Below are 23901 nucleotides of genomic sequence, written 5' to 3'. Positions count from 1 at the left end.
TTTTTGTTTTTGTAGGGTAATGAGGGTTAAGTGACTTGCCCAGGGTCACACAGCAACAAATTGTCAAGTGTCTGAGGCCAGATTTGAACTCAGGTCCTCTTGAATTCAGGGCCAGTGCTTTATCCACTGTGCCACCTAGCTGCGCCCTCTTTAATTTCTTTAAGGTCTATGTATAGAAGTTTATTGCTGGCTCAAAGGACATGCACAGTTGAGGGACTTGAGGGGGAATAATTCATATCTTTGTGGGGGGTTATATTTAAGTTCATAATAAAAAAGATAACTTTTAAAACCTTCCACAACAAAGAATAGACATAGAGAGATTTTTCCTCAACACAATAAAAAATTCCTACCTTGAGCCAAGAGTCAACATAATATATAGCAGAGAAACATTAGAAGCAATTCTACTAAAAAGAGATACAAAACAAGGATGACCACTCTCATTGCTTTTATTTGACATATAATGAAAATTATAGCAATATTGACAAGATAGGGAAAATACAGTTGTGAGGTTAACATTGGAAACAAAGAGGCAAAATATATTATTATTTGCAAATGATATGACAGCGTATTTAAAATCCAAAATTTCTATGAATATTCAGTATGATAAAAATGCTTAAAAATAATAATAAGCACAAAGTTTACTAATTCACCATTGGTGGGGCAATGAATTATTCTAATCCTACTAGACCACTGATTTCAAGCAAAAATGGAGATCTATGATAAAACCAATGCCCATGATTAAATGATTGGCCCAGTTAGCATATGTCTGAGCCAGGATTCAAATTCAGGTCTTCAGTCTCCAAGGCCAGCATTCTTTCCACTCTATATGGCCACCTCTCTTTCTCTTCTGAGTAAGCCCTAGAAAAAACAGACTCGATCTATTTGGCTTGTGGTAAAGAGGGAAGGAGGGAACAGATACTGGGAAAAGGGAAAAGGGAAAAGCCAAAGTTCTTACAAATCAAGGTGTGGTCAGGGATCTCAAGCCTAACGTTGCTCAGGGACTGAAAAAGATAGATGTCTCCATCCCTAACTGGGGGCTCAGATATTTATAGTCTATAGAGAGTTCACCAGAGTCTGAGTTAGGCATTTCCTAACCCTGCAGAGATCTGCATCTTATTTTGATCTGACTTCCTGTGAACTGGGGGTCTCTGACCTGGGGGATTCCTTACAGTCCAAGCAGCTGCTTTATGGTGATCTCAAAGGGCAACCACCAACAGGGTTGAAGGCAGAAGTGCTTTAGGGATTTATGGGCTCAAAGCAGCTGTGCTTAGCCCAGAAACCATAGCAGCAGAGAGGCACACACACACACACACACACACACACACACACACACACACACACACACACACAGAGTGTCATCAGCAGTTACAAAAATGGGAGCTCTGTTTAAGTGAAGGCAGTCACCATCAGGGATAGGATCTTCAGAGAGGGAAGATTTGTGATTTCAAGCAACCACAAATCTGAAGGCGATCTATAATCTGGTGCTATGCATTTGCTACATTCCTGAACACCTATCTGTAAAGTAGATGTGTATATACGGAATCATGCTTTCCTGCTGACTCCCATTATACTTTCAGAGACATGTTCCTACAGAAAGTATTTTTTTAACTCTAGCACGTAAATTTGAGACATTTTTTGAGGTGGAAAACCTTTTGGATTATTATGCCTATTTGTATTTACTTGGATAATGTTTTCTTTTGTTTGGGAGAAGTGAGACAGTTAATTACCTAGTTTGATTACCTGTAAATGTTCGGGCAGAAAGTCCAAAGCTCACCCATTGGTAAATCAGTCAACAAGCATTTATTAAACTTCCTGTATGCCAGACGTTTTTGCTATGTCCTGGGGATAGAGGCAAAAAACAAAACAAATGAACAAAACCAAGGCCCCTGTCTTTAGGAAATCACATTCTAGTGGGAGATACAACATGTAAACAGCTATGTATATACAAGATATATACAGGGTCAATGAGAAGCAATCTTATTGGGAGCATGAGATTGGTAGAGGGAAGAGGAGAAACAGGAAAGGTCTCCTGCAGATGATGGAGTCAGAACTGAGTCCTTTTTTTGGGGGGGGGCAGGGCAATGAGGGTTAAGTGACTTGCCAAGGGTCACACAGCTAGTTAAGTGTCAAGTGTCTGAGGCTGGATTTGAACTCAGGTCCTCCTGAATCCAAGGCCGGTGCTTTATCCACTGTGCCACCTAGCTGCCCCAAGAGCTGTCTTAAAGGAAGCCAGGAGGGGAAGAGGGATGGCTTTGCAGGCCAATGAAAATGCAGAGTCCAGAGATAGAATGTCAGGGGCAAAAAATCAGCAAGACCAATGTTGTTGAATTATAGGGTACGTGGAAGGGAGAGACAAATGTAGGAATACTGGAAAGGGGCCAGGTTTGAAGAACTTTGAAAGCCAGAGGATTGGGGGCAGCTAGGTGGTGCAGTGGATAGAGCACCAGCCTTGGATTCAGGAGGACCTGAGTTCAAATCTGGCCTCAGACACTTGACACTTACTAGCTGTGTGACCCTGTGCAAGTCACTTAACCCCAATTGCCTCACCCCCCCCCACCAAAAAAAGCCAGAGGATTGTATTTTTATCTTGGAGGTAAAAGGGTTAGAGGATACCTTGGTTGGCGGAGGTTTGGTTTAGGATTGTAGAATGAGTAAATCAGTCCCAATCCCATTGAAAGGAAATGATATTCTGGGGGAAAGAAGTTATTCTTGGTTTGGGTCAGATTAAGTGGATTGCTTAAGAGTGTGACCAGGCCTGGAGACCTTAGCTGAATTAAGATATTTTGAAGTACCAAGGCATCTGACCCAAGATTATATAGTATAGTGGAAAAATTATGGGATTTGGAATTAGGTTGAGGTTCAAATCCCTTAATTTATTTGGGCCTCAGATTTCTCAAAGAAAAACTGGATTAGTAAATGTGAGAGTCTCCCAGTTGGTGCAGGACATATTTATTTTTTTAACATATATTTTACTATGATGGATCTTTTTCCTTAAAAACAGTTTGACTTATATAATCCTTTAACAAACATTTGCAAAGTAGTTTTCATTCCAATCCAACGAAAATTAAGTAACTCCTATAGGGAAGTTTCTGTACTAGGTCATGGAGATACACAACCCAAATGAGAGGTCTTTCCAAGGAGCCTACATTCTATTTTCCTCACAGCAACCTTGAAGGCAGGATCCCCATTTCACCAATGAGGAAACTGAGGCTAAGAGAAATGAAATTAGTTGCCCCTGGCTATAGGGCTACTAGGAGTCAGAACCAGGATTCAAAGCCAGATCTTCTAACTCACAAGCAGAATGGTACCATAGAAACAGGGCTCGATTTGGAGTTAGAGGAGATGGGATTGAATATCAGCTCTATCACTTACCACCTTTGCAATCTTGAGTATGACACTTAACCCATCTGGGCCTCAGTTTCCTCATTTGTAAAATGAAAAGGATTTGGACTAGATGACCTTGAAGATCCCCTTCAGCTTTGAGTTTATGAATATGTCATACTTTCATTTATTCTTTCTCAGTATGTTCTTCACAGGGAGATGTAGAATCTCAAAGTTGGAAGAGAATTTAGAAACCACCATCTACCCAAGGCAGGAACCCTCTCTGTGGCATCCCTGCTTAAATCATGGGTTCTTAACCTGAGCTTACGGTAGATTTCAGGGGGTCTTAGACTTGAACTTGGATGAGAAAAAAAATATCTTCAGTTTTGCTAACCTCTAACTGAAATTCAGCATGCCCTTCAATTATTCATTATTCTCACATTATTATTATAATATTATTGTTACATAATAGTTATCAGTTATTTTAAAATATTATTCTGAGAAGCGGTTCATAGACTTTACCAGATTGCTAAAGAGGTCCACAACACACAGAAAAGCAAAGAATGCCTGGCATAAATCCAGCATCGGCTTAAATACCTCCAGTAATGGGGAATTCCTGGCCTCCTGGGACAACCCACTGTATTGTTATCATCGTTAGAAAGTTCTTATGAGTCACTGCTGTCTGTGCTCTTGGGAACTCATGAAGATGTGTCTGATCGGGTAGGCTGTGCATTGGGATTCACAAGGGAGTCCTTGGGCAGGAAGGAATCAGAGGCCTAAGCTATCATTTCTTTCCCGTCCATCCTTTCCATCAGTATGTGTGGTCACAATCCATGCACTGTCCTTTTCAGAAATTAACACATACCTTGGGAACACAACAGAATAAAGTTAACAACTCTTTTTAGCCACCATGGCTATAGGGCTACTAGGAGTCAGAACCAGGATTCAAAGCCAGATCTTCTAACTCACAAGCAGAATGGGGAAGCAGGTCATATGGGCAAACCAACGGGTTTGAAATTCCATTTCTCTTTCCATAAGAAAGAAACAAGAAGAAAAAAAATCTGTAGCCATAAGCTTGTGACAAACAGACATGAGTTATAACCAAGCTTGATCGAGCTAATCTCAGCTTTGCTTTTTTCCCTTGCAGTGCCAAAGACCAAGATTCTGGCTACTGGAGGAGCCTCACATAATAAAGATATCTTACAGGTGAGTGTAGATGACACCCACTAAGTGCGTGTTCACTCCCTGATTCTGTCACAAAGATTTGGAAATTTAGAACTATGGAGTCTCAGAGGTAGAAGAGACCTCATGGGTTACCTCATCCCTCTGGGCTGCAAAAATTCTTAGGCCTCCCCATTTTAAAAATAAAATGATCCTTTCCCTTTATCCCGTTACTTCTCTCCCTTCTCCTTATTGCCAAATTTCTAGGAAGAGTAACCTATATTAGCTACCCCCTCTTCTCAACATCCCCTTTCTCTTCAGTTGCCTACAGTGTGGCTTCCATCTTCTTCATCTGACTAATACTACCCACCACCACCACCCCAACACCAAAGATTTACCCAAATCTGCTGGCCTTTTGACAGTCCCATTTTCCTTGGCTTCTTTGTAGCATTTAACACGGTGAGACACTCCTCTCCCCTTTCTGAATATTCTTTTCTCTTCCCTTCCTATTCGTAACACTGTACTCTTCTAATTCTTTTCTTATCTCTCTGTTCTCTCCTCTGCCTCTGCTGGTTTTTTATCCTCCTCCTATTTCCTAAATGTGGGTGTCATCTAACTTTTTGACCTCAGCCCTCTTCCCTATCTATGCTTTTTCTTTTGGCAATTTCATTTATTCCCATGACTATATATTCCAATCCAAATTTGTATCTCAAACCCTGAGCTATAGTTCCATGTTTTCAGTTGCTAGCTGGACATCTCCATCTACACATCATGCCAGCATTATCCTGAGCATGCATGAGCATAGAGACTATTGCCTTCTGTGGCCAAAGATTATCACAGAGACTGCCACAAGCTCCCTGGGGTGATTCTGGGGAACATTGGCCAGAAACGTAGAATTGGGATTATAGAGATGGTGGTGACCCTATGGTTTCCTTGGAGAGTTTTTGGGACCTATAGAAGTGTGAGGTGGGGTCTTTGGTCAGGTTGAAACTGGAGAGAGAACATTGGGTGGAGTCTGGATGAAGATGAATATCAACATTTGTGGGGGAAAACTAGGGCAGTCGCACTGAAAATGGAGTCTGAGCGTACTGCAGAAGTCATGATTTGGCAGAGAGATAAAGCGGGAACATGGCTTCAAGCAACTGGATCAAAGCAGCTGGCTAGTGTTTATGAAAAGGGCTTTTATTATGCTCTGCCTTGGCTGGGCCAAGTGAAGCTTTTATCTGCAAGCTGGTCCTTCTACCCCCAGTGTGGTCATGGGGAGCAACTGGCCCATTCTTGCAGATACGTCAAACTCAACAGATCCAAAATTGAATTCATCCCATTCCCTGCCAAATCTGCCTCTCTGTTATATGTGGGATCTCAAAACATATCCTCAAGGGACTGAAGGAGATGCTCCATTTTTATCTAACAAACAAGTACCTACAATGTGCTGGGCATCTAGGAACATGTGTGTTGGTGTGCGTGCCAACATTTGTGATTTCATTGGTATAAAGATTTACCTGGGAGAAAACACCTTCTTTGGATGCAGACCTGCAGCCTATCTGTAATTTATAGATTAGGGACCTGTCTGAAGCACAGAGAGGTAAAATGAATTAGGATCAGATAGTCTCTGACAGCATGACTTAAACTTAGGTCTTCCTGATTCAGAGATGAGTTCTCTCTTCATTACATCATGTTACCTTTTGGGGATGCAAAGATGAAATGAAAACCTGCCCCTAACCTCAAGGAGTTTACATTCTACTAGAAAGGTACAGAGATATACATACATATATACATACACATACACACATATACATATACATACACACACACATATATATGAGATAATTTGAGCAGGAGGCAATGAGCCCAACAACTAAGGGGGTTAAGTGTCAGATAATAGCTAAAAAGAAAAAACACAAGCTAACCTGTTTTTTTAAAGCATTTTAAAATTTACAAAGCATCTTACAAATATTATCTCATTCTATCATATTAAATATTATTCCCATTCTACTGATGAGGAAACTGAGAGAGATTAAGTGACTTACCCAGGGTCACATGGCCAGTAAGTGTTTAAATCAAGATTTGCACTTAGTCGTTCCTCACTCCAAAGCAGCCACTGTATCCACTGCACCACCTAGCTGCCTCAGAAATGCAGCCTCAAAAAAGTTGCCTCTGAAATTCCTTATCATAAACTCTGTCTTTATCAATAGAGTACCTTGCAATGAATAGAAACTTAATTATGTAGCTGCGTAGTAGATAGAATATTGAAAGGCCCGAGTTCAAATCCAGTCTTAGGCTGTTATTAGCTGTGGGATCCTGGAGAAATCATTTAATCTTTGTCTGCCTCAGCTCTCTTCTCTGTAAAATGAAGGTAACAGCACTTAGCTTCCAAGTTTGTAGAGAAAATCAAATGATTTAAGGTATGTAAAATACTTTGCAACCTTTTAAGCTCTATATGAGGGCTATTGTTATTATTGTTATTACTTAGGGTCCTGGGTTTGGGTTTGGGTTTTTTTTATTTGTTTGTTGTTGTTTTAGTGAATTGCTAAATACTGATTGCTTCCCATACAAAGACAGTACCGCATACTGTCATAAAATACTATACAACCAGGCAAGGGAACACATACACTCACACTCTCTCTCTCTCTCTCACACACACACACACACACACACACACACACACACACACACACACACACAGAGCAAGGTTACTCAGTGGATAGATCACCAGACCTGGACTCAGGAAGACTCGAGTTCAGATGTGGCCTCAGAAGCTTACTATATAATGCTGGGCAAGTCTCTTCACCTCTGTTTGCCTCAGTTTCCTCATCTATAAAATGGGGATAACAATAACACCTATTTTCCAAGGTTGTTGTGAGGATCGATTGAGGGAATATTTGTAATATGCATACTTAGCACAGTGCCTAGAACATAGTAGGTGCTATATAAATGTCACCTATTATTATGCACCAAAGTGGACCATATTTACATGAGGGAAATTGTCCCTTGGGAAACCCAGATAATGCATCAGCTCCCTTTGTATGCCCCAGATGCTTGCCTGAGTCTTTCTCTCTGCAAATCACTTGTTGGCACAGAGGCTAGTTCCTCTTTCTTGCACGATCACAATTTTGAGCAACACAATGATATGGTTCTTGCTTTGCATGTCCTTAGTAGCTGCAGGACTTACCATCCCTACCAGCGATGTTCACTGTTTTTTTTTAAAAAAAAGGGCTAACACCCTCCCTCTAACTTCCTCTATTTCAGTTGATATTGCAATCATCTTCCCCAATCACTCAAGGCTCAATGTTTGAATTACCTTTCTCTCTTCTTTCTCCTTCACCAATCAGTTACTAAGTCCCGACATGTCTTCCTCTGTAAGATCTCTTATATCTACCCTACCACTACCTTCATTCAGGCCTTCATCTCCTCACTTTTAAACTATTATGATCATTCTCTAGCTGACCACTTGACTCCAGTCCTCTCCCTTTTCCAATCCATCCTTCTCACCGATACCAAAATAATCATCCTAATGTACAACTCTGATCTACCCATTCACTTACTCAAGAGTCTTCATTGACTTCCATAGTCTACCCAGTGAAGGCCTTAGCCTGAAATTCTAGATCTCCCACAATCTGACTCCAATTTACCTTTCTATCCTTATTTCACATTACTCACTTTTATGGATGCTATCTTTCAGCCCAACTGGGCTACTCTTACCTTCTCTTTTATTTTCATACTTTTAGTCTATTGTCCCCTACTCCTGGACTGTACTCTCCCCCTGTCTCTACCTATTGAAACCCTTTCCTTCCTAAGACTAAAGTTGTGTCACCTCTCTCATGAAGCCAATCCTGATCATCCCAGCTGAAAGTTTTCTGTCTCCTCAGACCTCTCTGTTTGGATTACTCCTTTGCACTTAAATTATTCCAATTTGTCTTATATTTGTGTTCATATTTTATCTACCCTAAAAGATTAAAGACAGAGATTATCTCATTTGCTTTTTCACTCAAATGCCATTTTAAATGTTGTTTAAATGGAAGTAAAACCTCTATTCCAGTGCAGGAATCCCCATTACAGTGGCCCTAATAAATAGCTTCTCTGTCCTTCTTTAAAAACAGTCCATGGCAGGGAGCCCAGTGCATCAGTCTTGTTCATTTTTGGAAACCCCTGGCCTCTAAAGATACAAGTCCTCTTCTTTTGTATGATAATCCTTCAAATATTTGGAGATACCTTCAAATTTGCGATACACTCCCACACACACTCCATCTTCCTCTATAGCTGTATAAATCCTCTTCTCTCATCAAAATCTAGCCTACATGCTGACTATTATTCCAAGCCTTCCTTGTTCCCCCAGGTGAAAATCCTAAGTCTTTCCTTAAGTGTACAAAACATTTTTTGGATCTCTCCTTTGCCCTTATAACATTCAGCTTTACAGTGTGCTTATGTGTCCACATGTCATTGCTACCACAACCACATTATATTTCATGTAAACTTCTGGAGGGGCCGGACAATGTAATTCTTCATGTTTGTTATCCCAGCTTTTAGCAGACTGCCCTGAATGTAGTGAGTACTTAATAAATATTCACTGAATTGAATTAAATTGGAATCAAAAGTGGAGGCAGCCAGGATAAACCACACTGATGAGAAGTGGAAAAGTAGAAAAAAATAAGAATAGGGACCAGATAATGGCTCTAAGGAGCAATGAGATCCAGTGAAATTTTTCTGAGAAAGAGATTTGAATGTGTTTGAAACCAGAAGACCAGGAACCTATGGAGAGGAAGCTAACAGAATTAGAACTGGAAATGCCCATTCTCAGTAATGGAAATGACACATTGTGAGATAACAGAAACTTCGTGTTCTCCCACAGGTTTTGTCTGATGTGTTCAATGCCCCAGTGTACACTATTGAAACTGCCAATTCAGCTTGTTTGGGATGTGCTTATAGAGCAATTCATGGTAAGATTATAGATGAATATATACACCAAATGAGATCCCCGGTCTTCTTGCTGTCTGAATGCCTTTGCTTGTGCTTTTTACTCTTTTAAAAATTACATCCCTTTCTCCATCCTTCAAGGCCAAGTTCATGTGCCGCCTCCTCCATGAAGCCTTCTCTGATCACCCTAGGTGGAAGTTATCCCTTCATCTTCTGAGACCCTATAGGACTTTGTTAATCTCCCTTGTTTCATGGCTATCTGTGTACATGTCTTGTCTTCTCTGCTGGGTTACAAGTTCTTTGAGAGCTGAAATCATGCTTTTTTCATCTTCACTTTCCCCAAAGTGTCTAGCCACCAGGGAGTCAATCAGAAACCACTTATTAAGCACATGCTATGTGCCAGGCACTGTGCTAAAACAGTAGGAACTTAGCGAATGTTAGTTGAATGAATGAATGAAGACTGCCACGTATTGTATTTCTGATGGCATACCAGTATTTTGGGGGAATGTTGGTTTCATCTCCCTTCTCATTGAGTAAGGACTCTTTTGTTCTTGGACATTCACTGCTTTGCCTCCCTTTGAACTAGAGAAGCAGGTAAGTATTAAGAAGCACTGAACACTGCCTCTTCATCATCCCTAAGAGTGGGAAGGAATAGTGCTAGAGAGAGTATAAGGGAGTAGGCTTTCATGAGAAAAGAATTCTCACTCACCACACCCTCAGTCCAGTGGGACATCCAGGACAGATAGGTGAACCTGAAGACAGTGTTTGAAGTTGGGATAGGTATAAGTCTCATCTGTTTGGTTAGTCAAGGCAATACTTGGTGGTATATGTATCAAGAGTAGCTAAAAGCAAAAGAAAAGGTTCACAGCAGGCTGAGACATAGGTCACACATAGAAACAAGCTGTGCTCTATGGAATCTGAGAGGGCTTCAGAAGGAAACAACCAAGTTCTTTGAAGAACTGCCTGGGAGAGAAATTATACTAGCCAAGTCTTTGGTGAGATTGAGGGCTTTTGTTTTCAGAACCCTTGACCTACTTGGTAGAATCCACCTTCTAGATGAAATGATCTGGTTATCAAAAGAATGGTATCCATTTATATTAGGCTTTGTCTCTATATGGCCAAGAATTCTCATTTTTCTCTACTGCTGTACTCCATCCTCCCTAATGCTTTATCAGGTAGGTAAGCCACATCTTTTAGCCAAACCAGGGGCTCCCCAGTAAATGCCCATGTCTCTTTTGGAACTAAGATGTTCTTGTGTGGTAGGGTAGAAAAGGTCTCTACACCTCATTAGATGATTCTTACTTTAAGGGTCTATAGCTTATATTGCCTTATCTTAGGGGCCAAAGGAAAAGACCCTGGGGCTCTGAGAGGAATAGTAACATAATACAAGAATGGGAAGGGTGAAGTCATTGGACCTCCCTATCCCTTTGCTAAAAAACAGTTCCTGACTTTTTTTTAAGTATCTCATCCTGATGTAAGCCTGTCTCTACATTACCTTGTTCTTCCTTCCACCAACCCCTTTTCTTCCTTCACCAGCTTCTGGGAAGAAAAAAAAAAACACAGAAAGGAAAGGAAGCTATGGTTGTTTTCCTGCTGCCAAGCATAGAACAATTTAACAGCTAGAGCCCACTCATTAAAGCTAACAGTTGAATTTTATTCAGACACCCTCATATTCTACTTCATTCAGTGTCTTCCCATAGCTAAGCCATTGTCCCTGAGAAGCCAGACTATCCTACCTCCTCCCCTGGTCTGCTTCTTTCTCCTGGTATAGACATGGATGTGGTGATACTTTGAAGTCACGTCCTTCTCCTTCCTCCTCTGGCCTTTTCCTGAGGACTATGGAGACAAAGCCATTGCCTCTGATATGACTGAATCGACATCTTCATTCTTACATATTTTCAATACAAATTCAGAGTTAAGCTTAATTCTGTTCCCCACATCCCATAGAAGATGGGTGCTACCATTTCCTAGTCCTTTTGTGTGCTTCTCTATCACAGTAGAGCAACAATATACCATCTATACTTTCCAATAACATGATGGAATCACAAAAACTGAAAATCGGTAAAGATGAGTCCCATAAGGGTCCATCCTTTAATTCAAAAAATATTTATTGATCACTTAATGTACTTAAGAACCTAAGTGATACAAATAACCTATTCCTGGCTCTCATGGCTTATAGTCTAGTACAGGAGGTGATACATAGACATAAGTAACTACAATGAAACTTAGAATATGTTAAGTAACTAAGAAGCACAGATGAGAATGAGATCACCAATGGATGAGGAGATCAGGAGTTCATGGTGAATATGGCATTGACGCTAAGCCTGGAAGATAGGTAGCATTTCAGTGTGTCGATATGAATGAGGAGATAGAGACAAGGCATTCTGGGTAGGGGGAATGCAGTTTTAAATCCAAGAGCCATCTCTCCTCAGGGACCATTCATCATTCTTGGGATTCTCCTTCATTCCTCCTCATTTCCCCCTCATCCTTCTTCAAGGATAATTTCTCATGCCTCCTCAGGGACAAGCTCTCATCTTTTCTCAGTGACCAGATTTTCTCATTCTTTTTCTGAAACCAATTCTCATTATTTTAGCACTTTGGTTCAAAATATGGTTTATCTTCCAGGCCTTGCAGTAGGGGGAAATGTTTCCTTTGCTGATGTTGTGAAATTAGCCCCGGAGCCCAGATTAGCCGCTACACCAACTGCTGGAGCAGCTCAGGTGAGCACATCTGGTGGGGATGGGGAGGAGCGGGGAGTGGAGCCATTTCCAGATTACTTTGTAACTAGAGCTATTTAAGCATATTGTATGTCAAACCCAGTAAGAGCTGGGCTTGCATTTCTGAAATAATGAGCCCCATTCTAAGAAGACTCAGAGGTCACATTGCCTAAGAAATAATTGTGAAATGAGCTTCCTCTCTTTCCAATGGACGTGAAGACAAGTTACTCTCCAAGAGCTTGCCCTCTTCCCCTCACTGGACACTTCAAGGACTTACTCCTACACTTGCTTTGTGTGGCAAGAAGACCCAGAGCTCCTTAAGCTAATTCTCCTTCCTTCCTCGAATCTTTAGGAGAGGCTGATCTGTTGAAAACAGCCACTCTACCGGGAGCCTCCTTTAAATGAGCCATCTGTCGTTGTGCCTGGTATTTATTTATACACACAGCATTGTTTCCTCCAAGGATTTCTAAGATCGTCATAGATTCATGCTTATTCTGTCCTCATAAAATGCATTCATATCACATGTTCACATGAGGCAGCAGGAGGCAAGTAGAATCAGCACTGGGCTGGGAGTCAGAAGCATGGGCTTTAATACTGGATGCTTCACTTGCTCGGTACATGATTGTCAATTCATCCTTACGAGATTCAAGTTTTCTCATCAGCGAAATGGAAGGAGGCAGCTAGGTGGCACAGTGGATAGAGCACTAGCCCTGGAGTCAGGAGGACCTGAGTTCAAATCGGGCCTCAGACACTTAACACTTACTAGCTGTGTGACCCTGGGCAAGTCACTTAACCCCAATTGCCTCACCAAAAAAAAAAAAAAAATGGAAGCAATACCTGCCCTATTTATCTTGCTAAGTTATTTAGGGGATCAAAAGAGATAATATAGATAAAAGTGCTTTGTTAGGTGTTAAATGCTATCTATGCAAAGTCCAAAAGCATACATGTAGAGCAGAAGGGACCATAAAGATCATCTAGGTTACCCCCCCCCCCCCACCATATTTTACAGATGAGGAAACAGGCCAAGAGAGGATAAGTGACTTGCCCAAAGTCACACAGATAGTTCAGTGGCAAAGACAGGATTTGAACCCAGGTGCCCTGACTTTAGAACCAAGTGCATTTCTACTATATATTTTACAGGTGAAGAAACTGAAGCAAAATAAAGAGAAGGATTTGGTCTGTGGTTTTAGGGGTGGGTGATTCTATTGAATTCCATTGAGCAAATCTTTACTGAGCCCCTACTGTGTGCAAGGAACTGTTAAAGGATGGACCCTTATGGGACTGTGAGCACTGTGCTTGAGAATACAAAAGCAAAAGGGATTCAAACAATTTCACCTGCAGCCGAGCTAGCTCCTCATCCAAAAACCTCAATAGCCTTGGCTAAGCATTGATCAGTCTTCCCTCCTGGAACCACTCCTCCCCAGGCTAATCTGAACCAGCCAGCAGGAAAGAAACAACTTGGAGACCTCAGAGGTCCATGTGCACAGACAATGAGATGCTACAGCTGCTGCATTTAGATTTTCAGATTCAGTCCTATGTTAATAATTTATTATAAACCGAAATGCTTGGCTTCTTGGCTAATTAAGCAAAGAGGCATAAGAGGAAATAGGATTATCCTGAGATAATCACATCTGACCATGATATGGAGTAAAATCCAGTTACAAAAAAAAATCACAATAACAATCTCTCACATTTGTATGGCATTTTACAGTTCACAAGGTGCTCATATCCATTATCTCATTTCATCCTCAGAACAACCCTATGTGTTGGGCAGGGCAGGGATTGTAGAATCATTGATTTGGAGCTGAAAAAGCCCTAGGAACTCATCAAATACAAATCCCTCAATATGCATAAGGAGAAACTGAGGCCTAGAGAGTGACTTGCCCAGGGTCACACAGCTAGTCAGTATCAAAGGTGGGAATTGAATCAAGGTCTTCTTTTGTGTGTGTGGGGGGGGTGGTGGTGGTAAATGAGGGTTAAGTGACTTGCCAAAGGTCACACAGCTAGTAAGTGTCAAGTTTCTGACGCCGGATTTGAACTCAGGTCCTCCTGAATCCAGCGCCGGTTTTCTATCCACTGTGCCACCTAGCTGCCACAAATCAAGGTCTTCTTGACCTGCAGACCTCATCCACTATACCATGTTGTCCCCTTATGATTGTTTTCCCCTTTTCATAGAAGCAGAAACTGAGGACCACAGAGGAAAAATGCTTTGCCCAAGGTCACGGTGTTGCAAGGATCATACAAGGGGAAAGTTCTATTTTCCAGTGGAAGAAATAAACTCAGGCCCATCCTTTGAGGATCTGTGGTTTTCCAAGGTTCCTACTTTGAGAGGCTATATGTTACACTGGTTTCTCATATGATCACAGACACCAAGAAGTCAGACTTGATACCAGAGGGCTTAGGCCTCAAATTCCTAGGGAGACAGTGTGATCAATGACATGGCATAGCATGGCATGGCAAGGAAAAGGGCGGGTAGACGTGGACATGGAGCCACTGGGGGATGGGGATGGCAAGAGGTCCTGAGTCACAGAGCTTACAAAAAACGAAGCCAAGTATTGATGAGCAAGCCATTGGTCTAGTTGCATGAGGATAAACTAGCCAATATGTGGAAAGCACTAGGCTTTGCCTGCAGGGTGTAAAGGTTATAGAGGACCACAGCAACAAAGCTATATCCAGCCGGTGTGGAAGGAGGCCAAGGCAGTGGTTTTCCACAGTTTGCAGAGAGAAGCCTGGAGTGGGGCAGAAGGTTCCTTCTCAGACAGAGCCGAGGGGCCTAAGTGAAGCAAGCTGTGGAGGAATTGTAACTAAGAGGGTTGTTAATGTCTGCTTGTTTTTCTTTTTTGCTTCTCATTTTCTTTTCTGTTTCAACTCAAATGCTTTTGCTGATTCTGTGTTGTAGTTTGCTTGGGTTTCTGTTAATGCAATAATAATTAAGAATTCAGGCCTGAGTTCACTTTAGAGGCCCTCAGCTTCACACTGAGGAGAAGATTTAAGTCATGGGGGTGGCAGGTATATATACTGGAAATATCACCACTGAAGATGAACCTAAGTCTAGGAGGCATTAGTGAAGGTTGGTCAATAGGCAACTTTATTAAGTGACCTATCTGGCATTAGATGCCGCATTGAGAGGCATCCCTCTGTGCCAGGTGTTTTTATTTTATTTTATTTTATTTATTTGTTTGTTTATTTATTTTGTGGGGGGAATGAGGGTTAAATGACTTGCCCAAGGTCACACAGCTAAGTAAGTGGCAAGTGTCTGAGGCCGGATTTGAACTCAGGTCCTCCTGACTCCAGGGTCAGTGCTTTATCCACTATACCACCTAGCTGCCCCCGTGTGCCAGATGTTTTTAAATTGGGGTCTGTGAACTTGTTTTTTAAAAAATTATATCAATGAACATGTTTTAGTAGAATTTATTTCTCTGTAACCCTATGTATTTGAATTTAGTTGTTTAAAAAAAAAACTTACTGGAAGGGAGTAAGCATTTATATAGTAACTACTGTATGCCAGGCACTGAGCTAAGCACTTTAAAAAACCAAATATATCTATCCTTTGACCCCCCCACAACAATTCTGCAAGGTCCATGATATTATTGTTTTTACCATTTTACAGTTGAGGAAACTGAGTGACTCATCCAGCTAGCAGGTGTCTGGGGCTGGATTTGAACTTGGGTCTTCCCAATTCTAGGCTCAGCGCTCTATCCACTATACCACTAGCTGCCTCTATTCTAAGAAGAGGTCCATAGACTATATCTGACTGCCAAAGAGGCCCAAGATACATTAAAAGGTTAAGACCCTCTTCTCTGAGCCCTGTTGTCTCCCAAACTTCTTTCCTCAGAGGACAGAGCCCACAGGCCACTATATATCTCTATCTCTATCTCTGTCTCTGTCTCTCTGTCTCTATATACATATCTATATGTAGATAGATATTGATAGAGATAGAGATATATATCTATAGATCTGTTTACCATTTAGTGGCACAATTCATTTAAAAACCCCATTTAAAAGGGAGGGTGGGAGAAAAATTTGGAACTAAACATCCTATGGCAAAAAAAATGTTGAAAACTATCCTTATATATAACTGGAAAATAATAAAATACTTTTTAAAATAAAAAAAAATTTTTAAAACCCATTTAACATGGGTTTAGTGTGTTCCTTCCCAGAACAAATAACCGTGCAAAGAGAAGAAAACCAGAGTTTGTCCTGTTTTTGCAGAATTTGCCATCTCCCAGTAGGGAAGCACTAGTCTCCTAAGACAGTTGCTGAAGCTTGTGTCCAGCCTACAGCCATTCGATAGCAAGGCTTGCTGGTAGAGCGAGGCCTAACACAAACCTACAGCAAAGACCTTTACGATATGAGCAAGTTTCACACTGTGCTAATGATGTCGGTGACCATCTCTGGGTCAAACCTATTAGGTTTTAGGATGATAGAGGGGATTTGTATTTCTGAGTTGTCTGTAACATTTCGTGTTCTTCCTTCCTTTAGCCATTATTTATAGAAAAGGGATCATAATTGCTTCAGGAATTCACTTAGGAGAAAGCATTTAAGCTGAAGTCAGTAAAATAGGCCATTAGAAATTCAAGAACAATATTCTATCCACACACCTATTAATATCTTTTTATCCCCTTAATAAGTTGCAGTAGATTGTCTAATAACTGGCTAATGTCCCAAGGGGATAATTGGGGTTTTCTGTTTTTAAGATTTTTTAGCCAGTTTGGCCAAGGCCATCAGGGAAAAATGCATTTTTGCATTTCTTTAATATAATTGGGACTTTCAGCATCTAAACAGTATTTGAGGAAAAAATTCTGATCCCAAACAATGCCACACATATTCCTAGCAGGAGTAAAGATGCTATGCATTATTGTTGTTGTTGTTGTTGTTTTGTTATAACAATCATTCTTGCCTCATTCACATGCCCAAGTAGAATTTGTGAGTGAGGGTCCTGGGATTAGAAAATGTGGTAATTAGCAGCTAGCCTCTCTGTCAGATGCCCATACCTGTGTGCCAAGGTGCTTAGGCCATGTGGCTACCATTGCCAACCATTCAGATTGTGGAAATTTATTTTGATTTGGGGACCCTACCTTTAGGCTGAGATTAGAAAGCCTTAGGCCCTCAGGGTCTCTTCTGTGTGGGAGGTGCTGATGCCCCTCCCCCTCTGCTTCAGCTGAGCCCAAAAGCCCAGTGGGCTGTACAAGACCCCAGGTCAGACAGCTGGAGGGAGGGAGCTGAAGCTCGAAGCTCCCTCCACCCTGAGTGGAGCTATCCCAGAGATCCGGGGCTCATCCAGGCCAGGGCTCTGGCATAGCCTGTGCTGAGGCATGGGATGCTTGAGCATCCCCCCAGCCCCAGCCGCAGCCCTGACTGGCAGGACCTCATAGGCAATCTGGTCCAACCCCTCAATTTCATAAATGAATAATGCACATTAAAATGTATATGAATAGGGGCGGCTAGGTGGCACAGTGGATAGGGCACCAGCCCTGGAGTCAGGAGGACCTGAGTTCAAATCTGGCCTCAGACACTTAACACTTACTAGCTGTGTGACCCTGGGCAAGTCACTTAACCCCAATTGCCTCACTAAAAAAAATGTATATGAATAACAGGAGTATTATTGCCCTATTAGAATAGCATTAGTATTATTGCATGAATAACAGGGGTATTATTGCCCTATTGGAATAACATTAGTATTATTGTATGAGTAACAGGACTATTATTACCCTATTGGAATAACATTAGTATTATTGTATGAGTAACAGGACTATTATTGCCTTATTAGAATAATATTAGTATTATTTTATGAATAATAATATTATAATTGCCCTAATTTTAGACATGAGAACATTGAGGTTCAAAGAAGGTGAGATTGCCCAACGTCATACTGGTAGAACTATAGCTTGAACCAAGCCCAGTGCTCATTCTGCTACCCCATGTAGCATGGTACTGTTTAAGGAAGTGGTGGACCTAGATTCAAATACCATCTCTGCTACTTACTAATTTTGTGAACTTGGTCAAGTCACTTAATGTCTCTGCACCTTAGTTTCCTCATCCATCAACAAATGAGGGAGCTGGACTAGGTGGCTTTTGGAATTCCTTTCAACTCTTGAACTATGATTTTGTGATCCCTGAACTCCATGTGAGCTAATAGGTTCCACCTTATTCTCCTGAAAATTCTTACTACAAATGCTCCTAAGCAAAGGCTACTCTCTCTAACCTAAGAGCACAGAGGGTCACAATTCTACAAATCTAGATGCCAATCGTCCATTTGGTTCTTGGTCTCAGTTTATACTGAAGGGTCAACCACAAGAAAGTGATATGCCTGCAACATGGTTGAGGATGGTAGTCACTGATGGTATATAACTAGTTCTTTGGTAGAGGTAACCAGTGGAAAAATATGTCCATCATATTTTGGCTGTAACAACTTATTAAGCTATCTACTAAGTCTTGGAGGAGTCGTTGCAGTCTGCATAAGTGAAGAGAGGGCTCATGCTGAGGAAATCAATTGAAGTCTTTGAAGTGCTATACTAAATTTGCACAGTACCTAACAGTTTTCCACGTCCGTTATCTCATTTGATCCTGTCAACTCCCCAAGGGCCATGACTGTGTGTTCCACTTCTCTTGTAAGTAGAAAACTCAAATACCCCTCGTGCACTGGGCAAAGTTCAATCCAACAAGGATTTTTAAAGCACCTGCTATGTACTATTTACTCTGTTAGGCTCCAGAAATACACTGACAAAAACAAACTAGTCCTTGTTCTCAAGAAACTTACATTCCACTGGAAAGATATAACACACACATAGAAAAATAAACATAAATACACGCATATACAAAGTAATTCAAGGGGTAAGGAGGTCAATAACAAAAGACTGTATACACCAAAATATTTAAAGCAACACTTTTTTTTTAGTAGCAAAGGAAATAATAGATGTCCATCCATTGTTGAATAACTAAACAACTTGGGATACGTTAATGGAATAATGCTGTGCTGTAAGAAATAATACAGAGGACAGCTAGATGGCACAGTGAATAAAGCACTGGCCCTGGATTCAGGAGGATCTGAGTTCAAATGTGGTCTCAGACACTTACTAGCTATGTGACCTTGGGCAAGTCACTTAACCCTCATTGTCCCGAGAGAGAGAGAGAGAGAGAGAGAGAGAGAGAGAGAGAGAGAGAGAGAGAGAGAGAGAGAAGAAAGAAATAATACAAAGAAGGTGGGAAGATGTACATGAACTAATACAAAGTGAAGGAAGCTGGACCAGGAAAAATGTGTGTGTGTGTCTGTGCATGTGTACACAAATTTATATACAACATATGCATATGTGTACACACACAGATGCATATATACACATGTACATATACATGCATATAAATTCATGTATATGCATGCACATATACATTCATGCATATATACATAGAAACAAATGACTACAACAATGGAAATGGAAAGAACAATAAAAAATCAAAACTAAATGTTGCACAATTATAATGACCAAGCTTGGCCTCCAAAGAAGAGATATATACTTCCTCTCACTTTATCATAGAGGTAGGGAGGGAACAATGGGTATGGAACACTGGCTATAATATCAGACTTTTTTCATATGTTGGTTAGTTTGGGTGAACTTTTTCCCTTCCTTTTAAAAGTTTTCTATTATAAGAGATGGTGCTCTGGAAAGAGATGGGAGAAAAGTACAGTGGGAAATGTAGATGATGTAAGAACACAAAATATTCATGAAATGTATATATTTTTTGGTAAGGCAATTGGGGTTAAGTGACTTGTCCAGGGTCACACAGCTAGTAAGTGTTAATTGTCTGAGGCCGGATTTTAACTCAGGTCCTCCTGAATCCAGGGCCGGTGCTTTATCCACTGTGCCATCTAGCTGCCTCGAAATGGATGGGGGCAGCTAGATGGTGCAGTGGATAAAGCACCGGCCCTGGATTCAGGAGGACCTGAGTTAAAATCCGGCCTCAGACAATTAACACTTACTAGCTGTGTGACCCTGGACAAGTCACTTTACCCTCATTGCCCTGCAAAAAAAGAAAAAAAAAGAAAGAAATTTCAAAGGGAGCATGAACAACTGGGTGGGACTGGGGAAAGCATCATGAAAGAAGTATTATCTGGACTGAGATGTAAATGATTCCACTTATTGACCACCCACTATCAAAAAAGAAAAGAATTCTAAGACTGAGGAAAAAGAGGGGTGGTATAAAACATGGTCCATCTTCATAAGCAGCTCATTATTCTCCCAAAAATACAACTGATACTAATGAAATACTTAGTGATTATCTCCTGGCAAGATACTACATACATATGAAGTCCAAAGATTAGCCCTGCTAGGTATAAAAAAGCTCATCACCAACCATGACTTTTTTTTCATTCAAAACAATCCATAAAGGTGATCTAGGGGCCATGATCAGTGTCTTAATCCAGGGTTACACCAAGGACAGGAATTATCTTCCATAAGAAATGTAAAGGCTAAAATTCTAGCTAGTCTGTCTAAAATATAATGAGTGGTCACCAATAAATTATAAGCTTTAGCAAGAGTTAGACTTTTAAGCATTTATTAAGGAGAATAAGAATTTGGTGAAGAGAAAGAGAAAGGCCTAGATTCATCTAGCTATTAAAGGGAGAGAGCATTCCTAGCTCCGCTCTCCGCCAGAGTCCACACAAAAGAGAGCGAGTCAGAGCGCCAGTCTCCCCCTTCTTCCTCCCACAATCAAACGTCATTTCCTGGCGCCAAAGAAAAGACCCATGGTCTTGCCCTCAGAGACCTTCTCCTCATGGTGGAGCTTTCCTACAGTAAGTCTCCAGCAGGTGGAGTCATTCCAATCATTACAGAAACCAGCCAAGATCTAGGTCTGAGCTCATCAGAGTTCAATGTCTACATTGGGGATTCTACTCTCATTTTTGAAAAGGGTAACCAAGTTGTGTGAAGATCAAATGAAGTAAGAAGCCCAGAGAAAAGAAGTGACTTTCACTTCTTTTTTTCACTTCACTTTCACTTCAAGTTCACATATTAAGTAGCAGGGTCTGGATTTGAACCCAGTTCCTCTGACTCCAAGTCAAATCATCTCACCATCACATTATATTACACCACTTTCTTAGCCAGTACTTCTTTGGGATAGAGACTGCTTTGCATTAAAGGACTTGTAGGTATGAATCCACCTTCAACAAAAACAACAAGCTGCAATTTCATCTATATAGAGATGCCCAGGGAAGAACTCCCTCTATCATTATGGCTATACCATTTAGAAAGGGTCACACTGCCAAGATGTATCAAAGGTAGGACTTGAAACCAGGTCTTTCTTTCTGTGATGACATCTCCCTATTCACTACACCATGATGTTACTTTTAAAATAATTTAAACAGGCCATAGGAAGTTCAAGCCAAGACAGCAGGTAGTATTCCACCCTACCAAACCTTTCACCCCTCCAAATTCTCAGTTGATTTGTTCTTGTTTCAGGTCTATGGGCCACTTCTCAAGAGGTATGCTGAGTTGGAGCAACAAATCATCCTGCAGTCTCATGCACCACCCAGCTGAAAAGTCAGCTTCCCAAGAGGCGGTCCCAGAATTGCCATAAATGTTGAAAAGAGAAATTGACGTGTTTCCAAATGTCCTGTGATTGTTCCTGTTTCATCCTCTGGCTAATCAAGCATAATGAATAGGGGTCCAATTCAACAGTCTCCTCCTCCAGGAAGTTTTCTTTCATCACTCTGGTCTGCGCTGAGCTCTCCTCTGACCTCCTGTGGCAAACCTGATTGTTCACTGCCATGGACTGTTGTCTGTCTCAATGAGTCTTGTCTCCCCAACTAGACTGTAATCACCGTAAAAAAAGGGACCAGGTTCTATGCCTAAGGTTGTCCTCACCAATGTCTTTGTAAAATGTAGTTAATAGATTTTAACTAAACTCCCTGATAAAGGACATTTCCTAGAAAATGTCCAGAAGGAAGTGTAACATGGGTTCATCTAAGCTCTGACTTTCTAACTTTTTTGTGGTTACAAAGTTAGGTGGAATGTGGGTATCATTGTATCCCATGTGCTTGAGAGCCTGGGCACTCATTAAGGGCTTAAGGAAATGAATTGAAACCAAAATAAAAATAATAATAACCTATACATATAGCCCTTCATACACCTCATCTCCATTGAGCTTCACAATAAAGTAGGTACTTAAGGTATCATTATGTCCATTTTATAGATGAAGAAACTGAGGTTGAAGTAGGAAGTATGATATGGGACTTGAACCCAGGTCTTCCTCACTCTATTCTAGCCACCATGCCATGCCCTGTTCAAAATCTGGGTCATAGTAGTTACCAAAAGCAAGGGTCAGATCAGTGACTGGAACAGACAGTCATTGAAGGTCCACATAGCAGATAATGGGATGAAAGGCCCATTCATAGACCCAATAAGCAGGGGATGGGCAAAGATCTGCCTGAGAGACAGGCAGGTAGGTAGATGTTACAGTATCAGAAAAGTTCCAGCAGGGGGGCAGCTAGGTGGCACAGTGGATAAAGCACCGGCCCTGGATCCAGGAGTACCTGAGTTCAAATCCAGCCTCAGACACTTGACACTTATTAGCTGTGTGACCCTGGACAAGTCACTTAACCCCCATTGCCCCACAAAAAAAATAAAGAAAAGTCCCAGCAGAACAAGTTAAGGACCTGGTCTTTGAGAGCCAAGTAGGGTAAGAGGTGCTAGGTAGATAAAATCACTGGAAAGGCAGGGACTTATTCCTTGGGACTCAGATGTGTCAATTGTTTTGTAGTAAAAAGACCACTAGATTTTGGAGTTAAAAGGCTTAGGTTTGAATCTTAGCTCTGTTATTTAATACCATGTGACCTTGGGCAAGGTATTTCTTCTCTTAATTCCAGTTTCCTCATCTCTAGAAATGGGTGGAAGGGATTGGCTTAGATCAGAGGTGTCAAACTCCCAGGGGACAGCAAAACTGAGTGCCCTGCAACCAGATGAAGATGTAATGGGGAAATATTTAACAAAATAAATAAAAATACAGTATAGCATTGATCATATTAATTTGTGGTTTTCTAGTTCAATACGTACCCAGCAGAATCCATTTCTATTTGAATTAACGGCATTGACCTATGTGATCTGCAAGATCTGAGGCAGCTCTAACATTCTGTGATGTCACAGGGGCTGTTTTAGAAGGGATATTGGTGAATGAACTTGTAATCTTGTGAATCACACACCCACCAAAAATGTAGTATAGGGGAGAGAGTGCTGATTCTTGAACTAGGGGCCCTGAGTTTGAATCCTGGCACTGCTGTTACATACTATGTAGTCTTGGGCAAATGACTCACTCTCTCTGAGCTAGACTATTTGAGAGTCATGCATGGGTTCACTTGGACAGGGATAGACCATTATGCCAGGGCCAGACCTGTGCCTTGGGTTTCCTTGGCTTAGGTATTGGAGATCATAGTCTTGAAAGTCATAATGAACATAAAAGAATTGAAAGAAGATTAATCAGCATCTGCCTCCTCTATAAAATGAGGAGCTTATATTAGGTCAGGGATTCTTAACCTGGTGTCTGTGAACTTATTTTAAAAATATTTTTTGGGGGGCAGCTAGGTGGCACAGTGGATAAAGCACCAGCCCTGGATTCAGGAGTACCTGAGTTAAAATTTGACCTCAGACACTTGACACTTACTAGCTGTGTGACCCTGGGCAAGTCACCTGACCCCAATTGCCTCACCAAATATATATATATATATATATATAGTGGCAACTATCTCAGTCTAATTGGTTTCCATTTTCATCATATGTATTTATTTCATGCATTTAAAAAT

General features: G+C 41.1%; 1 protein-coding gene across 1 annotated transcript in view; it reads left to right on the top strand.

The window, feature by feature from the left end:
- Positions 1–23131, top strand: part of XYLB (xylulokinase) — a 233601-nt gene extending 210470 nt beyond the window's left edge. Inside the window, exons 16-19 of the mRNA XM_043978067.1 lie at positions 4469–4527; positions 9332–9419; positions 12022–12116; positions 21566–23131. Of these exons, the coding sequence (XP_043834002.1) occupies positions 4469–4527; positions 9332–9419; positions 12022–12116; positions 21566–21643 (320 nt within the window). The 3' untranslated portion in view covers positions 21644–23131. The remainder of the gene's footprint in view (positions 1–4468; positions 4528–9331; positions 9420–12021; positions 12117–21565) is intronic.
- Positions 23132–23901: the final 770 nt, after the last annotated feature.

This window comes from Dromiciops gliroides, chromosome 1, assembly GCF_019393635.1.
Source record: "Dromiciops gliroides isolate mDroGli1 chromosome 1, mDroGli1.pri, whole genome shotgun sequence".
Lineage (NCBI taxonomy): Eukaryota > Metazoa > Chordata > Mammalia > Microbiotheria > Microbiotheriidae > Dromiciops > Dromiciops gliroides.
Note: the sequence above shows the minus strand (reverse complement) of the source record. Positions and strands in the feature narration are given on the sequence as shown.